Source organism: Monodon monoceros, unplaced genomic scaffold, assembly GCF_005190385.1.
Source record: "Monodon monoceros isolate NGI ecotype Baffin Bay Population unplaced genomic scaffold, NGI_Narwhal_1 Super_Scaffold_4, whole genome shotgun sequence".
In the NCBI taxonomy this organism is placed as follows: domain Eukaryota; kingdom Metazoa; phylum Chordata; class Mammalia; order Artiodactyla; family Monodontidae; genus Monodon; species Monodon monoceros.
In genome coordinates this window covers 49,481,911-49,502,814 of record NW_021703781.1, presented here as the reverse complement: position 1 = coordinate 49,502,814, position 20,904 = coordinate 49,481,911, and the positions used below count along the sequence as shown (strand labels likewise).

Here is a 20,904-nt window from a genome sequence, read left to right as displayed (position 1 = left end):
GAGGCCTGGGCAATGTCAGTCCTTTGGGTGCTGACTAGGGTCTTTCTCAGCACTTACAGAGCCCCCGTCTGCCTCCATCTTGGTGCCTACAGGAAATTTGTCTTTGGCTATGCAAGCATTTATGTGACATGAATTCTGAGACCCCAGGAAATCCCACCTATCTACTCCCTAACTTATTCTGCCATGCCTGAAATCGCTTTAATCACCAACACTTCCATTGATCAATTAGAGTCAAAGTTATAAAAACTCTAGGAACCGTTAAATTTTGTAAAATGTAAATTCTTTATTGAAGCACAGCATACATACATAAAAGTACACAAATCATAGGTAGAAATGAACCACTCATGTAGTGAATGCCAGGGTCAAGAAACATTTTCCCAGAAGCCCCGTCCCGCCACGGCCTCGTGCCCCCTTCCAGTCACCTCCTCTATACCCACCAGGGAAATCATTATCCTGACTTGTCACAGATAGATTACTTTTCCTGTTGTCTTTTATATGAATAGGACTGTGTCATATGTATTCTTTTGCATATACAATGCTTCTTTTGTTCAGCCTTACATTGATGAGATTCATCTGTGCTAATGCATGTAGTTGTGGTGTGTCTGTTTTTATTGCTGTATAGTATTCCATTGTGTTAATAAGTCGTAATTTATTTAACTATTCTAATGCTGCTGAACATTTGGGTTGCTTCCAGTTTTTGACTTATAAATAGTGCTAGTGCTTTCTAATTCAGGTCTTTTGATGAATATATGTTCACTTTTCTGTTGAAGGTATTCTGAGGAGTGGGATATATGAGACATAGAATATACCCACATTCAGCATTAGCAGATACTACTGAACACCTTTTTCAAGGTGATTGTACCAATTTACACTCCCATCAGCAGTATATAATAGTCATAGTCATACGACATCTCCATCAGCACTAAGTCTGTCTTTTCCAGTTAGCCATTCTCGTAGGTGTGTAATGGTGTGCATTGTGTTCTTAATTTTCATTTCTCTGATAACTAGTGAAGACAAGCCCTTTGTTTTATGTGCATTGGCTATTTGGACATCTTTTTTGTGAACTGCCTATTCAAGTCTTTAGCGAATTTTTCTATTGGGTTTCTGCCTTTTACTTATTTTTAAAGTTCTTCATATAATCTGACAATTTGATAAATGTGTCTACTGTAATATTTTCTCCCACTCTGTGACTTAAATTTTTTTCTTTTTTTTTGGCCACGATGCATGGCATGTGGGATCTTAGTTCTCTGACCGGGCATCGAACCCGTGTCCCCTGCAGTGGAAGCATGGAGTCCTAACCACTGGACCACCAGGGAATTCCCCTTAACTTTTCATTTTTTAATAAAGTCTTTTAAATGAACCGAAGTCGGTAATTTATTTTTGTCCTTTATGGTTAGCCTTTTGTGTGTCCTATCTAAGAGAATTTCTCCTGCCCTAATGAAGAGATCATGGAATATCATGAAGAGGTTTTCCTGTGTTTTCTTTGAAGGTGACTAATACGTATGGTGTGAATCAAGTTAGGAGTTGAGGTTTTTTGTTTTTTTTTTTACCGTAATATTAAATTGGCTCAGAACTATTTATTGAGAAGTCCATACTTAAACCTATGCCATTAATCATAGGATTATATAAGTGTGGATCTGTTTCTAGGCCATACTCAAGAAGAAGTTAATTTTTAAACTAAATCACAAGAATTCCCTCAAGAAATGCTACTTTCCTCAAGTAGCATTTATTATATTCTTATTATGAACTATGCATCATTCTAGGCATTTTAGCTGCATTGTTTCATTTTAAACCTCATAACCCACTATGAGATAGTTATTACTGTTATCTCCATTTTATAGTTGAGGAAATAAAGACTTACTCAATTAAAAACGTGCCCATGATCTCCTAGCTAGTAAGTGACAGAGACCTAACTTGATTGTGGGTCAGGCTGATTTTGAAGTGGAGTTCTTTATTGTGCTGTTTCCCAGAGCAGCATTTTTTTTCTGGGGGTGGGGGGAAGGGTGGCAGGGAATAAGGGTGTGTGTGTGTGTGAGAGGAGGGTGATGGCGTGGAGTGGGGACCAACTTCCCTCACCCCCACCACATACCTATCGTAGTATTTTTTTGCTTTATTTGAGTTATATAACATTGGTGTCCATGTAAATTTTCATATTCATTAAAATAGAACATTTTATAGATTGGGAACCATAGGTTCATGCCATTTACCAGGCACTTCATATATGATAGAATATTTTATTGTTTTTTTTCTATACATTCGTTCTTTCTTACTAGTCAGCCTTTGAGAGTAAGGAGTGACTTTTAGATATTTGCAACCCTGATGATTTTGACAGTTCTCTGTCCAGAGCAGGCCCCTAATAAATATTTGCAGTTTTTATAGTTGTTGAGCTGTAATTGCTAACTTGATATTTCCTGATCAGGTGGGTTGTCTATCCTGTATTAATTGTTCTTAGTTCAGATCATGTGATCTATCCCTAACATATATCTTCTATTTTCTCTCTTTCAATAACTGCTGCCTCAAAGGGAGAAATGCAGATCTTTGGCTGAATGATCTGGTAGCAACAGATCTGAAATTCTTAAAGTGTTAGAACCAGAAGCTATTTCTCACACAGTTGATGAGTTAAAAAGAGAGAGAGAAAGAAAGAATTTGGGGCTTCCCGGTGGCACAGTGGTTAAGAATCTGCCTGCCAATGCCAGGGGACACGGGTTCAAGCCCTCGCCCGGGAAGATCCCACATGCCGCGGAGCAACGAAGCCCGTGCGCCACAACTACTGAGCCTGCGCTCTTGAGCCCGCGAACCACAACTACTGAGCCCGTGTGCCACAACTACTGAAGCCCACGTGCCTAGAGCCCGTGCTCTGCAACAAGAGAAGCCACTGCAATGAGAAGTCCGTGCACCGCAAGGAAGAGTAGCCCCCGCTAGCCTCAACTGGAGAAAGCCCGCACGCAGCAAACGAAGACTCAATGCAGCCAAAAATAAAAACAAATATGTAAATTTAAAAAGAAAGAATTTGACAGAGAGAGAGCCACAGAGAGAAAACAGGGTCTTGTAGAGAATCAAGTATTCCCAGTTTCTAGACCCTCACCAGGCCTGTGGCTCTGAGTTCTGTGCTTCTATTTCTTACGTGCAAAATGGGGCTAATAACACTGCATGCAGCACAGGCTTGTTGTAAGAGGAAAATGAAGCAACAGACAAAATATATTAAGAATGGTAGAAAATGCTATTAAAGGTCACATATTGGTAGAAAGGAAATGAATACCAGGTACAAGTGTGTTTGGTTTTATCAATAATAAATAAAAGAACAGAATAGATATTTTAGATATTTACTAAAAAAGGAACTACTTGACAAAATAATTCAATATAGTATAATGTTAAATCGTGAGGCTTCCTACTGCTTTAAATATTTTAATAAACGTTTTTACTGAAGTTTAATCTGATTGCATTTTGAAATAATTGAATTTACAATAATTTAACTTACAGATTTTTAAAGATCATATTTACTGCATTGGGTAAAGCAGGTTGTATCTGTAATTTACTGTCAGGGATAGAAGGAGGGCTTGAACTGGTATATATTGTTATCTACTGTTTGGTGCAAAAGATGTAAAATGAATGTTACGTGCTAAGGTTTTCACTAAAATGAGCACGCTGTGAAAGTCAGTGGCGTGCCAGTTCAATTCAACAAATATTTAATTAGCGCTTTTGATTTCCAGGGAACCATGTTGGGTACCGAGGAGGAAGCAAGGATGAATAGCATCAGCCGGAGGGAGACACGACACGAACCCAGTAACTAGGCTGTAAAGCAGAATGGGGCATCCTAATTTAGAAAAGGTAAAACACAGGGAGAACCCGGCAGAGCTTAAAATAATTTAACTTTTCCTGCCTGCATTTTTTTTCTTTCCTTCTTTCTTTTTCTTTCTTTCTTCCTTTTTTTTGTTTTTAGTAAATCTAAAAAAATTTGGATTTTTTAAATGTGGATCTCTTTTCACCTGTGCCAAGTCACTTGTCTGCAGAGGATTCGCGACCCTGTGAAATCGCTACTATTGCCTCTCCTCGCATCTTCGATGAGCTCCTCTGCCACCAGCACTGCATTTGGAATGGCATCTACTGTGTGGGTGGTGAAGCGATGGAAAGCTATTTCTGTTCTAATTATGAGAACTGTTTTATTGGGAGGAGTGGGGCAGAGGGAGGAGAGGCAGATCGGAGACTGAGACGCTCAGCAAGGTTGCTCCGAGGAGGCGTTTCTAAGGTTACTAGAAAGAGGACGGCAAGTGATATCCAGGCAGGGTTTTTTCTAAAACGAAATAAAATTTCAAACGAGGGGCGTGGGCTTAGTATGAGCTGTGCCACACGAGATTAAATGTTGGGCTTCCCAGAGGGTAATGGAAGAAGGCCCAGGAAAAAACCGAGCGAGGCGACTTCGGTAAAGCTGGGAGCCTCCACCTTCCCTTCCGGCCCTGTTCTCCCGCGGCCTTTGTTTCCCGGGGCTGTTTTGGCTGTAACACAAAGTCGGCGCGCCCGGGAACGGTGTCATTTAAGTGAGACGCGCGGCCGAGCCGGACCGGAAGCAGCGCCCAGCTGGGACCCGTAGGGAGAGGCGGGGAGCGGGCGGCGGCGGCGGCTCTTGTGGCTCTGGCAGTGGCGGCGACTGTGGTGAGGCTACGCAGCCGGGGCGACGGGTTTGGTGCCGCAGCAGCTCGCTCAGGCCGTGGGTCGTCGCTGCAGACGCGGGCAGAAGAGGGAACAACGACTCAGCGGGAGCACTTGGCAGAGGAGGGGAAGGGGTGTGTGAGAAAGGCCATGAGTGCTTGGGGTCGGGGAGAAAGATCTCGAAACTTGTTTCTTATGTGCTACGAGTTGATTTTTTTTTTTTTTTTGATGGCAGATTCAGAAGACACCCCGCGCCTCCCTTCTCGAATTTCTCTTGGTTCTTGTCAGTTGATTCGTAGCCTGAAGTGAGTGAGAACTTTTTAATGCAACTACTGAATTCAGATGGGTATGGGATGGACGAGAAAAAAACGAGACAGGGGGAACAAGGGTAGGAGGTGGTGTCCCAGGGTGTAGGAACATCATGACGGTAATAGTAGTTAAAATTGGGAGGGTTGTACTGTACCAGACGTTGTTCTAAAACCCTTTATATGCGGTAACTCATTTAATGCCCAGTTCTGTGAGACCGGTACTTTCTTTCATTAGCCTCCCTTTATGGAGGGGGAAACAGGCTCCTAGAGGTTAAGGAGCATGCCCAAAGAAAGACATGAAACGTGCAGAGCCAGGGTTTGCATTCTGTCAGGCTGACTCCAGAACTTATCTCTAAGCTCCCCACAGTGGTTGTCCCCCATCAGAATGTGAAGAAAGTGAGGACATAAGACAAGGTGTGAGAGGCTGGTATGGTTTGAACAGATGTGATAAAACAGCGGAAGCAAGGAGTTGACATGATAAAAAGGTGTGCGATCCAGGTGTGACTTAGTGAGAGTAGAGTTGAAAGTGGCCTAAACCTTCGCCTCAACCTTGGCTAGGGCCCGCCTCTCCCGAATTCTGTGGGGCAGGGAAGAGAGATATGCACCCATACACGTAAGTTTGAAAATGGAATTATGAAGATCACAGACTCATAGGATTTAAAGATTGTTTGATGTAGCCACCTTATTTAGCAGATATAGTCAAATAATCCATCCATCCGTCATTAATGTATATCCCAAATTCTATGTAATGCTGAAACCAGGAGCTGCTTTCTAACACAACTGAGTGACAATTGAGATCTTTCAGTATTTCTAAGAATTTTGATTTAAAAATGAATAGAAACAAGATAAAGTTATCTAGAACAAAGGACAAGGTGGTTTACCTTGAAGAAACTGTTTCAAAGAAAAAGGAAATCTTGAAAGAAGATAGGAAAATTTTTATCAGTTGATCGTACTGTTCACAAATCCATTAAGTCTAATGGAATACAGTAATCAAAATGTTAGCATATTCCAGAGAGTCAGTTTGTAGTAGTTGAGATCATGGGCTTAAGAATCAAGTAGATCTGCTTAGCCACGTATTTGCTCTGTATAATTGATTTACTTAACTTTGTCCTTGATTTCTTTATCTCTAAAATGAAGGTAATAGTTCCTAACTTGCAGAATTAGAAGCAGTGTTTGTAAAGAACCTAGCATAATGTCTGGAACAAAGTTGATAAATACCAGCAACCATTATTACTCTGAATCAAATAAAAGTAAAGCATTGCTGAACCTTGTATGCAGTGACATGGCAGCTTCTAGACCTGGTTTTACATGGAAAGGTCAAAGAGTAATCTCCCTTGTTGGTAATTAAAGTGAAAAACATTGATTCATTTTCTGAAGGGTAAGTTTGTTACTTCAAAGTGATTGAAAGTTTTAGATGGCTAGATAACCCCTGATATGCCCACCACAATCCTTTAAAACTATTGTGGCTTTTAAAGATAACTTATTTTTGAACTATTCTGTTTCCTGAACTGTGAGCAATTTAGGTTCTAAGTAACTGACTATACTCCTTTACAGATGCATGGTCATGGAGGCTATGACTCTGATTTTAGTGATGATGAACACTGTGGAGAATCTATCAAAAGGAAAAAAAAGTAAGTAATTTTTTATTGATCTCTGCTTCCGATCCTTTCTAAATTGAGATGAGGTATAAATAATATTTAAAGTTTTGGCATTGTGTTTACATGAGAAGACAGCGATGCTCTACTGAATGAATTTTTGTTTATTAAACTATAATGAATTGACTCAAAAATTTGAGAACAGTTATGTAAAAGATAAGAAAGTAATGTTTGTGCTGTGAAGGGATTTATGGAAAGGGAAGCATAAGGAAAAAACAGAAATCAGTTAAAGTTCTTAGATTTCTCTGTTGCATCTATTTTTCATTCAACTGTCAAGGACTCTACTTGCAACTGTCATAGCTAAGAAGGGGCTTGGTTGGTTGTCCCTTTGCTAGTACTTGACTGCAAAATGGGGTTCCTGTGGAGGATGAGATTGTGATGCAGCACAGTTCTTAGGATTTTGTGAATGAGCAGACTAAGTGGCCAGAGGAAGGAGTTCATGGAAGTCTTTATTTAATGGAAGAGGTAAGAACTCTTAGCAGATAAAGCCTGAACCTTACAAAGGAGACCAGATCTTGGTGGAGTAGCTGTGTTTAGGGAGGGGCATTGTTTTCAGCCTTCAGTGCTTAGAAACTTGATTTTATCCATTAACTTAGGAGTGGTTGACTGATTCATATTAACCAAACTTATAAAAATTGGTTTATTATTTGACACTGAAAACAATATATAGGCATACTAATTGGGGCTGAACATTTTTGTTGGGTACTCAGTCTTCATGGATAACCAAAAGAATAGAAATCATTATATAATAAATGACATTTTTATGTAATGAAATGAAATTAAAATGCTTTACATTTTCAAGGTTTTTCATTCAAAAATATTACTTTGTAAGAATAGAATTTGAGCCAATCTAGTTGGATAGTCTTGTGTGCTCTAGGATTATATCTATTTAAGTAACTAGGGCTGATCACCTAAAGTCTGTATCATCTATAATCAGCCCTTCTTTTTCCGTTATCAGTTACTGAAAGCTTTGTTATCTCTACTTTGCAAACAAGGAAATTGTGGCACAAAAAGATTAAGTAATTTAAGATTAAGATAATGAATGACAGAGCCAAAATTTGAACCAAGGACCCCAGGTGGTGTGACACCAGAACCCATGCATTTGTTAGTCTCGTCTTCTCCACTTTATAGGTATTAAATAAAGTCAAGATATTAATTAAGCTGTTAAAGGAGATGTAAAATATCTCATTGAAGATCAGTGAGTCTTTAAGAGTTGAATTCTTTAAAACATGTTCCAATTATGAAAATAATAAAGAAATAGGAAACACTCTGAGAAAAATGAACTCTTCTAATTTTTCTTCTTAACAAACCAGGACAGTTGAAGATGATTTACTGCTCAAAAAGCCATTTCAGAGAGAAAAACATGGAAAGGTGGTCCATAAGCAAGTTGCAGCAGAATTGCTGGATAGGTATGGTACTTCAATGTACATTACTTTTTTTTGGTTTGAGATGTTGGTGATTTGATTATATTAATTAAATATAGACATTTGAATTTGCTTGAAATAAAATTTTTCTTAACAGGGAAGAAGCAAGAAATAGAAGGTTTCATCTCATAGCTATGGATGCTGTATCCTTTTATATTTCTAGATTTTGTGACTAATACAACTTTTTTTTTTTCTAATACAACTTTTTAAATCTATTTTATTTCATAAAATCTTGTGAAGTCAGATAGACATAAATTTTATATTTAAAGATAAGTGTTTATTGATATGGAATTTTGCCATATATACTTCTGAGTACAATTCTCTTTTACTAATATATAAGAAAGATTTAGAGGCAAAAAATAATAAAAACATATTACTAATCTTCTATAAATAGGTTTACAAAGTCCATGTACTTGCAGATATTTTTTCCAATCCATTTTTGTCAAGCTGTCAGTATTTCTCATTTTTATACTATTATCTTCAGTCTCATTTTAACTCTTACTCTTTTTTCCTACCTGGTTCTTGGCTATTTAATGTCTTTGTAAAACTGTGTTTAATAATAGGTCTGTTTGATCATTAGAGAAATGCAAATCAAAACCACAATGAGGTATCACCTCACACTGGTCAGAATGGCCATCATCAAAAAATCTACAGACAATCAATGCCAGAGAGGGTGTGGAGAAAAGGGAACCCCCTTGCACTGTTGGTGGGAATGTAAATTAATACAGCCACCATGGAGGTTCCTTAAAAAACTAAAAATAGAATTACCATATGACCCAGCAATCCCACTGCTGGGCATATGCCCTGAGAAAACCATAATTCAAAAAGTCATGTACCACAATGTTCATTGCAGCACTATTTACAATAGCCAGGACATGGAAGCAACCTAAGTGTCCATTGACAGATGAATGGATAAAGAAGATGTGGCCCATATATACAATGGAATATTACTTAGCCATAAAAAGAAATGAAATTGAGTTATTTGTAGTGAGGTGGATGGACCTAGAGTCTGTCATACAGAGTGAAGTAAGAAAGAGAAAAATACTGTATGCTAACACATATATATGGAATCTAAAAAAAAAAAGGTTCTGATGAATGTAGGGGCAGGACAGGAATAAAGACACAGACTAGAGAATGGACTTGAGGACACAAGGAGGGGGAAGGGTAAGCTGGAACGAAGTGAGAGAGTGTCATGGACATATATACACTACCAAGTGTAAAATAGGTAGCTAGTGGGAAGCAGCCTCAGCCCAGGGAGATCAGCTCGGGGCTTTGTGACCACCTAGAGGAGTGGGATAGGGAGGGCGGGAGGGAGACGCAAGAGGGAAGAGATATGGGGATATATGTATACATATAGCTTATTCACTTTGTTATACAGGAGAAACTAACACAGCATTGTAAAGCAATTATATTCCAATAAAGATGTTAGAAAAAATAAAAATGAAAAAAAAATAATAGGTCTGTTTGTGGACTGTCTCAGGCCTACTGTGGCTTCAGCTTTCAGGCATGAATTGGGGCTGTCTTTAAGTTATACCTTGTTTCCCTGTGATAGCCATCTCTCAGCTCAACTTTTTGGTAAGACTGTGGCTTATTACACAAGCCGCTACCACTGGCCATCCATATTACTGTTGGGAATATTGGAGAGTGAAAGTATTTCTGGGTATTTATTACTGCGGTCAGGATAGGGAGAAGGAGACGACGTCAATTAGATTATACCCACTATCTTGTAGTCACCACTTTCACTTTATTGTTCCTGATCCTTTTCTTTAAGTTATAGAAGTTCTCTTGTCACCACTTTCACTTTATTGTTCCTGATCCTTTTCTTTAAGTTATAGAAGTTCTCTTGTCACCAATTTTTTTATTCCTCTTATCTCCTAACCCAATAGCTTAGCTGTCCCATGGATCTCATCTGCCACTGCTCCTTTAGCATTTCAACATCTGCTCCTCCTTCTATCACACCACTCAGTTGGGGATGTTGGGGCATCTAGTTACAGCCTGGTGAGGGTGAAAGTCTAGATCCCCTTTTCTTGCATGGCTGGAGGTGGGGCCATAGATTTTCTGGAGTGTTTGGCTGGAATAGAGTAGTTACTGCCTATAAGTTACCTTTCCTGTTAGGCTGCCTCTCTCCTGATTATTTTGTTACAGGGAACAGACTTTTGTTGGCACTTCTTTTGTCTGTGCTTGTTGGTATTTCCAGCTATCCAGCTTCTTCACCTCCAAGTCTGGCATTTATTAAGCAAAAAGAAAACCTGGGGAACTCAGCACCATGTCATACCATGGGTCCTGAGGTCCGTAGCTGGTCTGCCTTCTTCTCTCTACCTTTCAGAGTCTTCTTATGTTTGTTTTATATATAATTTCCAAGGTTTTTAGTTCTCAGTGGGAGGAATAGGGAGAAGTGCAGTTGACCCTTGAACAACACAGGGTTTGAACTGTGAGGGTCCACTTATACAAGGATTTTTATTTTACTCTATTACTTGTGTAAATATGGGTATTTATTTTACTGTAGTACTAATGATCTGCAGTTGGTTGAATCTACAGATGCAGAGGGCTGATTATACATTATGTGCAGGTTTTGGACAATGAGGAGGGTGGGTGTTCTATCCACCCTGTTCAGGGATCAACTGTACATCTTTGCTCCATCTTCCAGGAAGCAAAGTCCCACCTACCAGCTGCTTTTGTAAATAAAAGTTTTATTGGAACACAGCTGTGCTCATTCATTTAGGTGTTATCTGTGCCTACTTCCATGCTAAAGTGGCAGAGTCGAGTAGTTTTAACAGAGACCGTATGGCCTGCATATTTACTATTTACAGGAAAAGTTTGCTGACTTGAGCTCTTGAAAGATTTAAGTGACTTGCCAGTGTCACATGACCAGTTTGTGGTAGACCAAGAGCTAGAATCCAGATCTCTGGGTATCTGGCTTTTCTCTTTTTTCTTTTCTGAAATGTTAATTGCTTTCTTGCTCGTTTCAGAATTATGTTTTGATTAGCTATTCTGCTGGAACACATTGTGATCAATTAAATAACTGTTTGTCTTTAATATAATAGGCTGTAGTCACAGACAATATTATGTCAGTTCTGTTATGTGTGTGTTCAGCTCTAGAGAGAGTACCATGGAGCTTTTTAAAACAAGTAAAATGCTCATGTGTCTTGTTGTATTGCACTGAAAACATGACTGTAGCTTCATTGAATATTAAAAGAGAGTATAAAAAATAACGTGATCTCTTATATTTACTTCTTTTTGAAAGCCTCATGTTAGGATTTAATATAATAAAAGTTACATCTTCTATTTTGGAGGCTTTATTGTTGCTGATGTAGCTAAATTATATTTTATAATGAAGAAAAATTCTCACCTTTAATTTTGGAAACTATAATTTGTTATAGTTATAGGAAACTATAATTTATAGTTATAGGAATAACTATAATATATAGTTATAGGAAACTATAATTTGAAGCTATAAAATGAGTGGTGGTGTGAGGCTGTATATAGGAAGCTGTCCTTCTCTCCAGAGAGTTATTGCTTGAAAATGTTCAAAACAATATAGAGTATTCAGTAGGAAGTGAAAGCCCCTCTACTGTACCGTGTTCACTCTTAACAGTTTAATATTTACCCTTTTTTTAATTTATAAGCATGTATAGTATATATTTGTATATTTTTAAAAAACTAAATAGACTCATACTATGTTTTTTTTTCGCTACTCACTAATATGTCATTGACACCCAACTACTGAACAAATAAAATCCTTAATTTTTTGCATTTCAGTATCAAAGGCATACAAAGTTTGTAAATGACTATATTTTATACTATGGTGGCAAAAAAGAAGACTTCAGGCGATTGGGGTAAGTGTCATAAAGTTTATTTTACATAATGGGAGGTAGGTATGGGTATCTTTGAAGACTCACAGCTACTATATCTTCTGATTCTGTCATGTTCTCCTGCTTTCCATTCCAGTTTTGTTGTTATAAGGTGGAGAGGCCATTCGAAGCTTCTAGCTAAGCAACTCATCATGAACCCTATTTCTCTGGCAACAGGCCTCAGGCAGCCTGCTGATTCTGGCAATAACAGGATTGTGTGAGGAATACTCACATGCCTGATTATGCAGTGATTTTTTTTTTTTTTCCCCCACAAGGATCTTTGAAATAATGAACTCTTTAGACCTCAGGTTTGGGATTGCTTTTTTTTTTTTTTTTTTTTTTTTGGGATTGCTTTTTAAAAGATAGGACAAACAAGAGACCTCACTGTAATATTTCCCACACATGAAATTCCTTCTTATATCTCAGGCTTTTCTGTCAGAGCCTCTTGGTTTTGTGTGGGTTTTTTTCTCTTTACTTAACGATTTTCCGAGTTGATAGTGCCCTAAAAAACTTTATACCAGCTCATCAGCCCCAAACTTAACTCTCCTGAATTTAGCCTGTATTTCTCAACAATCCCTTGTTCTGTCCCCAGTCTGTTATCATCTTGAAAAATCATCTCCTTCAGTTCTCTTCCTTACTCAGTCTTCCTAGGAAGATGTAGTAAAATGAGGTGTGAAAAAATTTTTTATATATTTTTAAAATTAGATCACAATAGGATGGTGTTACTTATTTTAGATTCTGAAACTTATTTTCATTCATCTTCCTTATCCATTTAGTGTTCATTCAGATTTCTCATCCTAGTTTTGGTAATTTAGCACCCTTTATATAATTGAACCAGCTCTAGAGATGGGTGGATTCCTTATCCATTTGTTTCTGTAGCAGCACTCTTTATAACTGCCTTTTGAAAATACTGAAATACTTTTTATAAATATACATACATATGTACATATAAAACTATCTTTGTGTATCTTATTTTTACTCAGGTGCTCAAAAATCTCACACACTGTTTAACTTAAGTTTGACTAATTTTGTTTTCATATTGAATTTAAAATTGTTTTATTTCAGGGAAAATGACAAGATAGACATGGATATTATACGAGAAAATCACAGATTCCTATGGAATGAGGAGGATGAAATGGACATGAATTGGTAATTGTACCCGTGTGAGACATAATGCATCAAATGCTATAATCCTATCTCTCCTGCTCCCTGAGTGTTTTCTTGTTTTGTCACCTGTCCAAAGCATTTGGCCCCTGCATGGAACAGTTCTGAATCGAGAACATAAAACCGTGCCTCAGATTATTGAATCTGGTTCGATTCTTTTGGTAATTTTTAACAATTTTAACTGACTTCTTATTGCTTGACTTTGTCTTTAAAAAATAATTTATAAAATTTTTACAGTATTATTTGTTGTCTAGTAGTACGCTTCTTTTTAAATTTTAAAAATATTTTGGGAAAACGTAAAACCTGAAAATGGTTTTAAAAATTCAAACATTACAGAGAGTAAAAAGTGAAGAGTCAGTCTCCTTCTCATCTTTGACTATTAGTCTTCCAGCTTCCCTCCCTAGAGACCCACTATTAATAGTTAATATTCAGATATTCTATGCACATGTAAGTAATGACCTCTTTTAAAACATTAATGTTTATATCATATGTGTTATTTATTTGACATTGCCTCCAAGTAGCAAACAATGGTTGAATTTCTAAATATGTAAGATTTATATATTTTTTAATGAATCTAGGGAGAAGAGACTTGCAAAGAAATACTATGATAAATTATTCAAGGAATACTGCGTAGCAGATCTCACCAGATACAAAGAAAATAAGGTATGCCTTCCAGATATTTATAGAAGAAGGTTCTTATTCACGTATAGTATTACTGGTTAATATACTATTGTGCCCTGTATTATTCTTTTAAGATGCTAATTCAATTCTAAGTTGTCCTCCATCTATGAAGTATCAATTGGACCATTTAACCTCGATAGCTGTGGAATTTACAAAGGGCCCTGAAGTCAAGGGTGACTCTTTGTGAGCTGAGATATGAAAAGTCTAAAATGAAACACAGGTGGCTACTGAATCTTGTTTTATCCTGACTCTAATCCAGAGCCTCTAGTGATTATGATTTGACACTTTGAATGATGTCTTCTTTCACAAATGATGTTTGAAATTGATAGGCTTTTTTTTCAAATGGATTACCATATAAAGAGGCAGATGCACATCTTCTGTTATGTAAATATCTATTCTAGTAAAAATAGCTCTTATCAGTGCCAATTAGTAATGGCAAATTTCCCTTCCCGCTTTACATCTTACTTTAATTTTTTTTTTAATTAATTTTATTTATTTTTGGCTGCATTGGGTCTTCGTTGCTGCCTGCAGGCTTTCTCTAGTTGTGGCAAGTGGGGGCTACTCTTCGTTGCAGTGCACAGGCCTCTCATTGTGGTGGCTTCTCTTGTCGCAGAGCATGGGCTCTAGGTGCACGGCCTTCAGTATTTGCAGCACGCAGGCTCAGTAGTTGTGGCACATGGGCCCTAGAGCACATGGGCTTCAGTAGTTACGGTGTGTGGGCTCAGTAGTTGTGGTGCGCAAGCTCTAGGGCGCGCGGGCTTCAGTAGTTGTGGCATGTGGGCTCAGTAGTTGTGGCGCACGGGCTGTAGAGCGCAGGCTCGGTAGTTGTGGTGCACGGGCTTAGTTGCTCCACAGCATGTGGCATCTTCCTGGACTAGGTATTGAACCCATGTCCCCTGCATTGGCAGGCGGATTCTTAACCACTGCGCCACCAGGGAAGTCCTATTTTAGTTAATGTTAAAGTGATTTTTAAAAAATAGAAGTAGAGTTGATTTACAATGTTGTGTTTCAGGTGTATAGCAAAGTGATTTGGTTATATATATTTTTTCCTTTTTCTCGATGCTTTTCCATCATAGGTTATTACAAGATATTAAATATAGTTCCCTGTGCTATCCAGTAAATCCTTGTTGTTCATATTATATATGGTAGTGTGTGTTTGTAATCTCATACTCATAATTTATCCCTCCCCCCATATTCCCCTTTGGTAACCATACTTTTGTTTTCTGTGTCTGTGAGTCTGTTTCTGTTTTATAAATAAGTTCATTTGTACTATTTTTAGATATCCACCTATAAGTGATATCATATACTTGTCTTTCTCTGTCTGTTTTACTTAGTATGATCATTTCTGGGTCCATCCATGTTGCTACAAATGGCATTATTTCATTCTTTTTTATGGCTAAATAATAGTCCATTGTATATATATACCACATCTTTTTTATCCATTCATCTGTCGATGGACACTTAGGTTGCTTCCATGTCTTGGCTATTGTAAATAGTGCTGCTATGAACGTTGGGGTGTGTGTATCTTTTTGAATTAGAGTTTTCGTCTTTTCCAGATACATGCCCAGCAGTGGGATTGCTGGATCATATAGTAACTTTATTTTTAGTTTTTTAAGGAACCTCCATACTCCATGCTGTTTTTCCACAGTGACTGCACCAATTTACATTCCCAACAACAGTGTAGGAGGGTTCCCTTTTCTCCACAACCTCTCCAGCATTTATTATTTGTATACTTTTTGATAATAGCCATTCTGACTGGTGTGAGGTGATACCTCATTGTAGTTTTGATTTGCATTTCTCTAATAACTAGCAGTGTTGAGCATCTTTTCATATGCTTGTTGGCCATCCGGATGTCTACTTTAGAGAAACGTCTATTTAGGTCTTCTGCCCATTTTTTGATTGAGTTTTTTGGGTTTTTTTATATTGAGCTGTGTGAGCTGTTTGTATATCTTGGAAATTAAGCCCTTGTTGGTCTCATCATTTGCAAATATTTTCTCCCATTCCATAGGTTGTCTTTTCGTTTTGTTTATGGCTTCTTTTGCTATGCAAAAGCTTTTATGTTTAATTAGGTCCCATTTGTTTATTTTTGCTTTTATTTCTTTTGCCTTGTGAGACTGACCTAAGAAAATATTGCTATGATTTATGTCAGAGAACATTTTGCCTATGTTCTCTTCAAGGAGTTTTATGGTGTCGTGTCTTATATTAAAGTCTTTAAGCCATTTTTAGTTTATTTTTGTGTATGGTGTTAGAGTGTGTTCTAACTTCATTGATTTACATGTGGCTGCCCAGTTTTCCCAATACCACTTGTTAAAGAGACTGTCTTTTCTCCATTGTATATTTTTGCCTCCTTTGTCGAAGATTAATTGACCGTAGTGTGTGGGTTTATCTCTGGGCGCTCTATTCTATTCCATTGATCTGTATGTCTGTTTTGTGCCAGAACCATGCAGTTTTGATTGCTGTGGCTTTATAGTATTGTCTGAAGTCTGGAAGGGTTATGCCTCCAGCTTTGTCCTTTTTCCTCAGGATTACTTTAGCAATTCTGGGTCTTTTGTGATTACATATAAATTTAAGGATTATTTATTCTAATTCTGTGAAAAATGTCATGGGTTATTTGATATGGATCACATTAATCTGTAGATTGCTTTGGGTGGTATGGCCATTTTAACTATATTAAGTCTTCCAGTGCAAGAGCATGGTCTATCCTCCAATTTCATTGAGTCATCTTCTGTTTCCTTTATCAGTGTTTTATAGTTCTCAGCATATAAGTCTTTCACCTCCTTGATTAGGTTTATTCCTAGATATTTTTCTTTTTTTTTGGATGCGATTTTAAATGGGAATTTATTTTACTTTCTCTTTCTGATATTTCATTGTTAGTATGAAGAAATACAACAGATTTCTGTATATTAATGTTGTATTCTGCTACCTTGCTGAATTCATATATCAGTTTTAGTAGTTTTTGTGCAGAATCTTTAGGGTTTTCTATATAGGGTATCATGTCATCTGCACATAATGACAATTTTACCTTTTCCCTTCCATTTTGGATACCTTTTATTTTTCTCATCTGACTGCTGTGGCTAGGACTTCCAGTACTATGTTGAGTAGAAGTGGTGAGAGTGGACATCCTTGTCTTGTTCCAGATTTTAGCAGGAAGGCTTTCAGCTTTTCACCATTTAGTATTATGTTGGCTATGTGTTTGTCACAAATGGCTTTTATTATGTTGAGATATGTTCCCTCTATACCCACTTTGGTGAGAGATTTTAATCATGGATGGATATTGAATTGTACCAAATGCTTTTTATCTGTTGAGATGATCATGTGGTTTTTGTCTTTTGTTGATGTGATATATCAGATTGATTGATTTGCATATGTTGAACTATTCGTGTGACCCTGGAATGAACCCAACTTAATTATGGTGTATAATCCTTTTTATGGGTTGTTGGATTCGGTTTGCTAATATTTGTTGAGGATTTTTGCATCTATATTCATCAAAGATATTGTCCTGTAATTTTCTTTTTTGTTAGTGTCTTTGTCTGGTTTTGGTGTCAGGGTGATGGTGGCTTCATAGGATGGCTTTGGGAGTGTTCCCTCCTCTTCAGTCTTTTGGGAGAGTTTGAGAAGGATCAGTATGAGTTCTTCTCACTATGTTTGGTGCAATTCCCCAATGAAGCCATCCAGTCCTGGACTTCTGTTTGCAGGGAATTTTTTAAATTACAGATTCTATTTCACTTCTAGTGATAGATCTGTTCAAATCATCTGTTTCTTCTTGATTCCGTTTTTACAGGCTATTTCTAGAAACTTGTCCATTTCTCCTAGGTAGTCCATTTTGTTGGCATATAACTGTTCATAATATCTTATGGTTTTTTGTATTTCTGTAGTGTCGGTTATTATTTCTCCCTTTCATTTCTTATTTTATTTATTTGGGTCCTCTCTCTTTTCTTCTCGGTGAGCCTGGCCAGAAGTTTGTTCATTTTGTTTATCTGTTCAAAAAACCAGCTCTTGCTATTATTGATTTTTCTGTTGTTTTTTAATCTTTATTTTATTTATTTCTTCTCTGATCTTTATTATTTCCTTCATTCTGATGACTTCAGGTTTTATTTGCTCTTCTTTTTCTAGTTCTTTTAGGTGGTAGGTTAGGTTGTTTATTTGTGAGTTTTCTTGTTTTTTGAGGAAGGCCTGTATCGCTATGAACTTCCCTCTAAGGACTGCTTTTGCTGCATCCCATAGATTTTGTATGGTTGTGTTTTCATTGTTGTTGTCCCGAGATATTTTTTATTTCCTCTTTGATTTCATTGTTGACCCATTGGTTTTTAGTAGCATGTTGTTTAGTCTCCATGTAATAGTTTTTTCCCTCGTTTCTCTTTGATTTCTAGTTTCATGTGGTTGTGGTCAGAAAAGATGCTTGAAATAATTTCTATCCTCTTAAATTTGTTGAGCCTTGTTTTGTGTCCTAGTATGTGGTCTATCCTAAAGAATGTTCCATGTGTGCTTGAAAAGTATGTGTTTTCTGCTTTATTTGGATGTAGTATCCTGTAGATTTCAATTAAGTCTAACTGTTCTATTGTGTCATTTGGGATCTCTGTTGCCTTATTGCTGTTCTGTCTGGAAGATCTGTCCATTGATGTGAGTGAGGTGTTAAAAGTCTCTTGCTATTATTGTATTCCCATCAGTTTCTCCCTTTATGTCTGTTAGTATTTGTTTCATGTATCTAGGTGCTCCTGTATTGTGTGTGTATATGTTAACCAGTGTGATATCCTCTTCTTGTATTGATCCTTTTGTCATTATATAGTGTCCTTCTTCGTCTTTCTCTATGGCCTTTGTTTTAAAGTCTGGTATGAGTATTGCTACCCTCGCTTTCTTGTCATTTCCATTTGCATGAAATATCTTTTTCCATCTCCTCACTTTCAATCTATATGTGTCTTTAGCCCTAAAGTGGGTCTCCTGTAGGCAGCAATATTATAGGTTCTTGTTTTATTATCCAATCTGCCACTCTGTGTCCTTTGATTGATGTTTTTAGTCCATTGACACTTAAAGTAATTATTGATAAGTGTATTTATTGCCATTTTAAACCTTGTTTTCCTGTTGATTTTGTATTCTTTGTTCCTTTCTTCTTTTTGTTTTTCCTTTTGTGCTTTGATGGTTTTCTTTTGTATTATGCTTGAGTTCCTTTCATTTTGGTTTTTGTGAATCTGTTGTATGTTTTTGATTTGTGTTTACCCTGATTTTCAAGTATGTTAACCCATAACTCTATCTACTTGCTTTAGACTGGTGGTCATAACAGCTCAAACACTTTCTAAAAGATCTACATTTTCTTACTCCCCTCCTCCACATTTTGTAGTTTCAATGTCCTGTTTCTCATCTTCATGTTTATTTTTTTGCTGTTCATTGTGATTATAATCGCTTTCACGGAATTTTTTGATTGTTTCTTTAATCTATGTACTGCCTAATTTAAGTAGTCTTCAATCTTTTTATATGTTTACTTTTCCTATTGTGATTTTCCATTTCTTATAGATTCCTGCTTCTTTTCTATTTAGAGAACACCTTTCAGTATTTCTTTTAGAGTAGGTTTAGTGTTGCTGTATTCTTTTATTTTTTTCTTTGAGAAATTCTTTCTCTCTCCTTCCATGCTTAATGATAATCTTGCTGAGTAGGGTATCATAGGTTGCAGGTTTTTCCCTTTCAGGACTTTAAATGTATCTTGCCACTCCCTTCTGGCATGCACAGTTTCTGTAGAGAAATCAACTGATACCCTTATGGTGGTTCCCTTGTAACTGACTCTTTGTTTTTATCTTGCTGCCTTTAGAATCCTCTCTAACTTTTGCCATTTTCATTATGATATCTTGGAGTAGGTCTGTTTGGGACCCTCTGTGCTTCCTGTATCTGGATATCTGTTTCCTTCCTTAGGTTTGGGAAGTTTTCAGCCATAATTCCTTTGAATAAATTTTTGATTCCCTTTCCTCTTTCTTCTTCTGGGATTCCTTTTATGCATAGATTGGCATGCTTTATATTATCCCATAATCTCATATGTTGCTTTCATTTTTTTCTTTCATTTGTCTTTCTGTCTGCTGTTCTGATTGGGTGATTTCCATTATTCTGTCTTCCAGATCACTTATTCATTCTTCTACCTTATTTAGTTTGCTATTTATTTCCTTTAGCTTGGTTTTCATCTTGGCAGTTGGGTTGTCTAATTTTGATTGGCTCCTCTTTATAGTTTCTAGTTCCTTGTTATGGTGATCTGCATTTCTATCAATAGTCTTTCTTAATTCCTTCAGCATTTTTATTACCTCCTTTTTGAGCTTGGGGTCGGGTAGACTGGAGAAGTCTGTTTCATTGTTCTTTCAGGGGATTTCTCTTGTTCTTTTAATTGGAAATTGTTCCTTTGTTTTTTCATTTTACTTATATTTCTTTGACTCTATGAATTTAGGAGAAACAGTTATCTACTGTGGCTGTTTTTATGTCAGAGCGACCCTGTGTAGACTGTGGGAATCCAGTATTCTTGGTGCAAGGGTTGTTTTGGGTAGGATTCTTGCCATATCTTTTCTCAAGGTGTGTTGGCCCTTGTCCCCTTGATGGCAGTGTGTTTGGTGGTGTTGTGATCAGAGCCTGCACTGGATGTTGAGTAGGGCCTCCTCTTTGCTCTGTGGTTGTCACAGCCCTGTCAGGGGCAGGGTCTGCTTCCCAGTTGTAGGAGTAGAAGCCCCCACCCAGGTCAGGTTCTAAGCTGCAGTGTGAGGTAGGTGGGACTGGAGCACTCTCTCTGGGAAAGGAGCTGCTGTGTATTCTTCCCCAGGAGCTGTCCACTGGGACATGCAACTGTGATGCTGCCTGCCACCTGGTGCATGCGCCCACAAAGATCAGTGTTGTTGGCCCTGCCTTCAGTGGCTGGTTCCTCTGTGGGAGCACTGGTAATGGGCTTGGAGGTCCCTTAGGCATGTATGCATGCTTACAAAGCCACTGATGGAAAACCTCCTGAAGGTGTGCGCACTGTGGGAGCTCCGGTCACTGGCTCAGACTTCAGCCCTGCCTCCGCGTGCGTGCACCCACAGAGTTGGCAAAACCCGCAGTGGCCGGAGCTATGCCCCATTGCAAGCATGCTGATAATGAGCCTGCTGTGGCAGAACCACTCTCTGTCCTGTGCACACCCCCAGTTTTGGCCCAAGCCACACTCCTGGCCCTT

At 37.7% G+C, this 20,904-nt stretch overlaps 1 protein-coding gene across 3 annotated transcripts in view; it reads left to right on the top strand.

Moving 5' to 3' along the window:
• The window catches only part of LOC114883340 (protein FRA10AC1), a 50,171-nt gene that overhangs the window by 5,151 nt on the left and 24,116 nt on the right, over positions 1 to 20,904 (top strand). Inside the window, exons 3-10 of one of the 3 annotated variants that reach the window (XM_029201043.1) lie at positions 3,711 to 3,828; positions 4,883 to 4,952; positions 6,510 to 6,586; positions 7,924 to 8,019; positions 8,132 to 8,177; positions 11,794 to 11,870; positions 12,951 to 13,034; positions 13,628 to 13,712. In XM_029201043.1, the coding sequence (XP_029056876.1) occupies positions 6,510 to 6,586; positions 7,924 to 8,019; positions 8,132 to 8,177; positions 11,794 to 11,870; positions 12,951 to 13,034; positions 13,628 to 13,712 (465 nt within the window). In that variant the 5' untranslated portion in view covers positions 3,711 to 3,828; positions 4,883 to 4,952. Of the gene's footprint in view, positions 1 to 3,710; positions 3,829 to 4,548; positions 4,782 to 4,882; positions 4,953 to 6,509; positions 6,587 to 7,923; positions 8,020 to 8,131; positions 8,178 to 11,793; positions 11,871 to 12,950; positions 13,035 to 13,627; positions 13,713 to 20,904 lie in introns of those variants that run through there. The other 2 variants (XM_029201042.1, XM_029201044.1) reach the window with 2 other exon arrangements.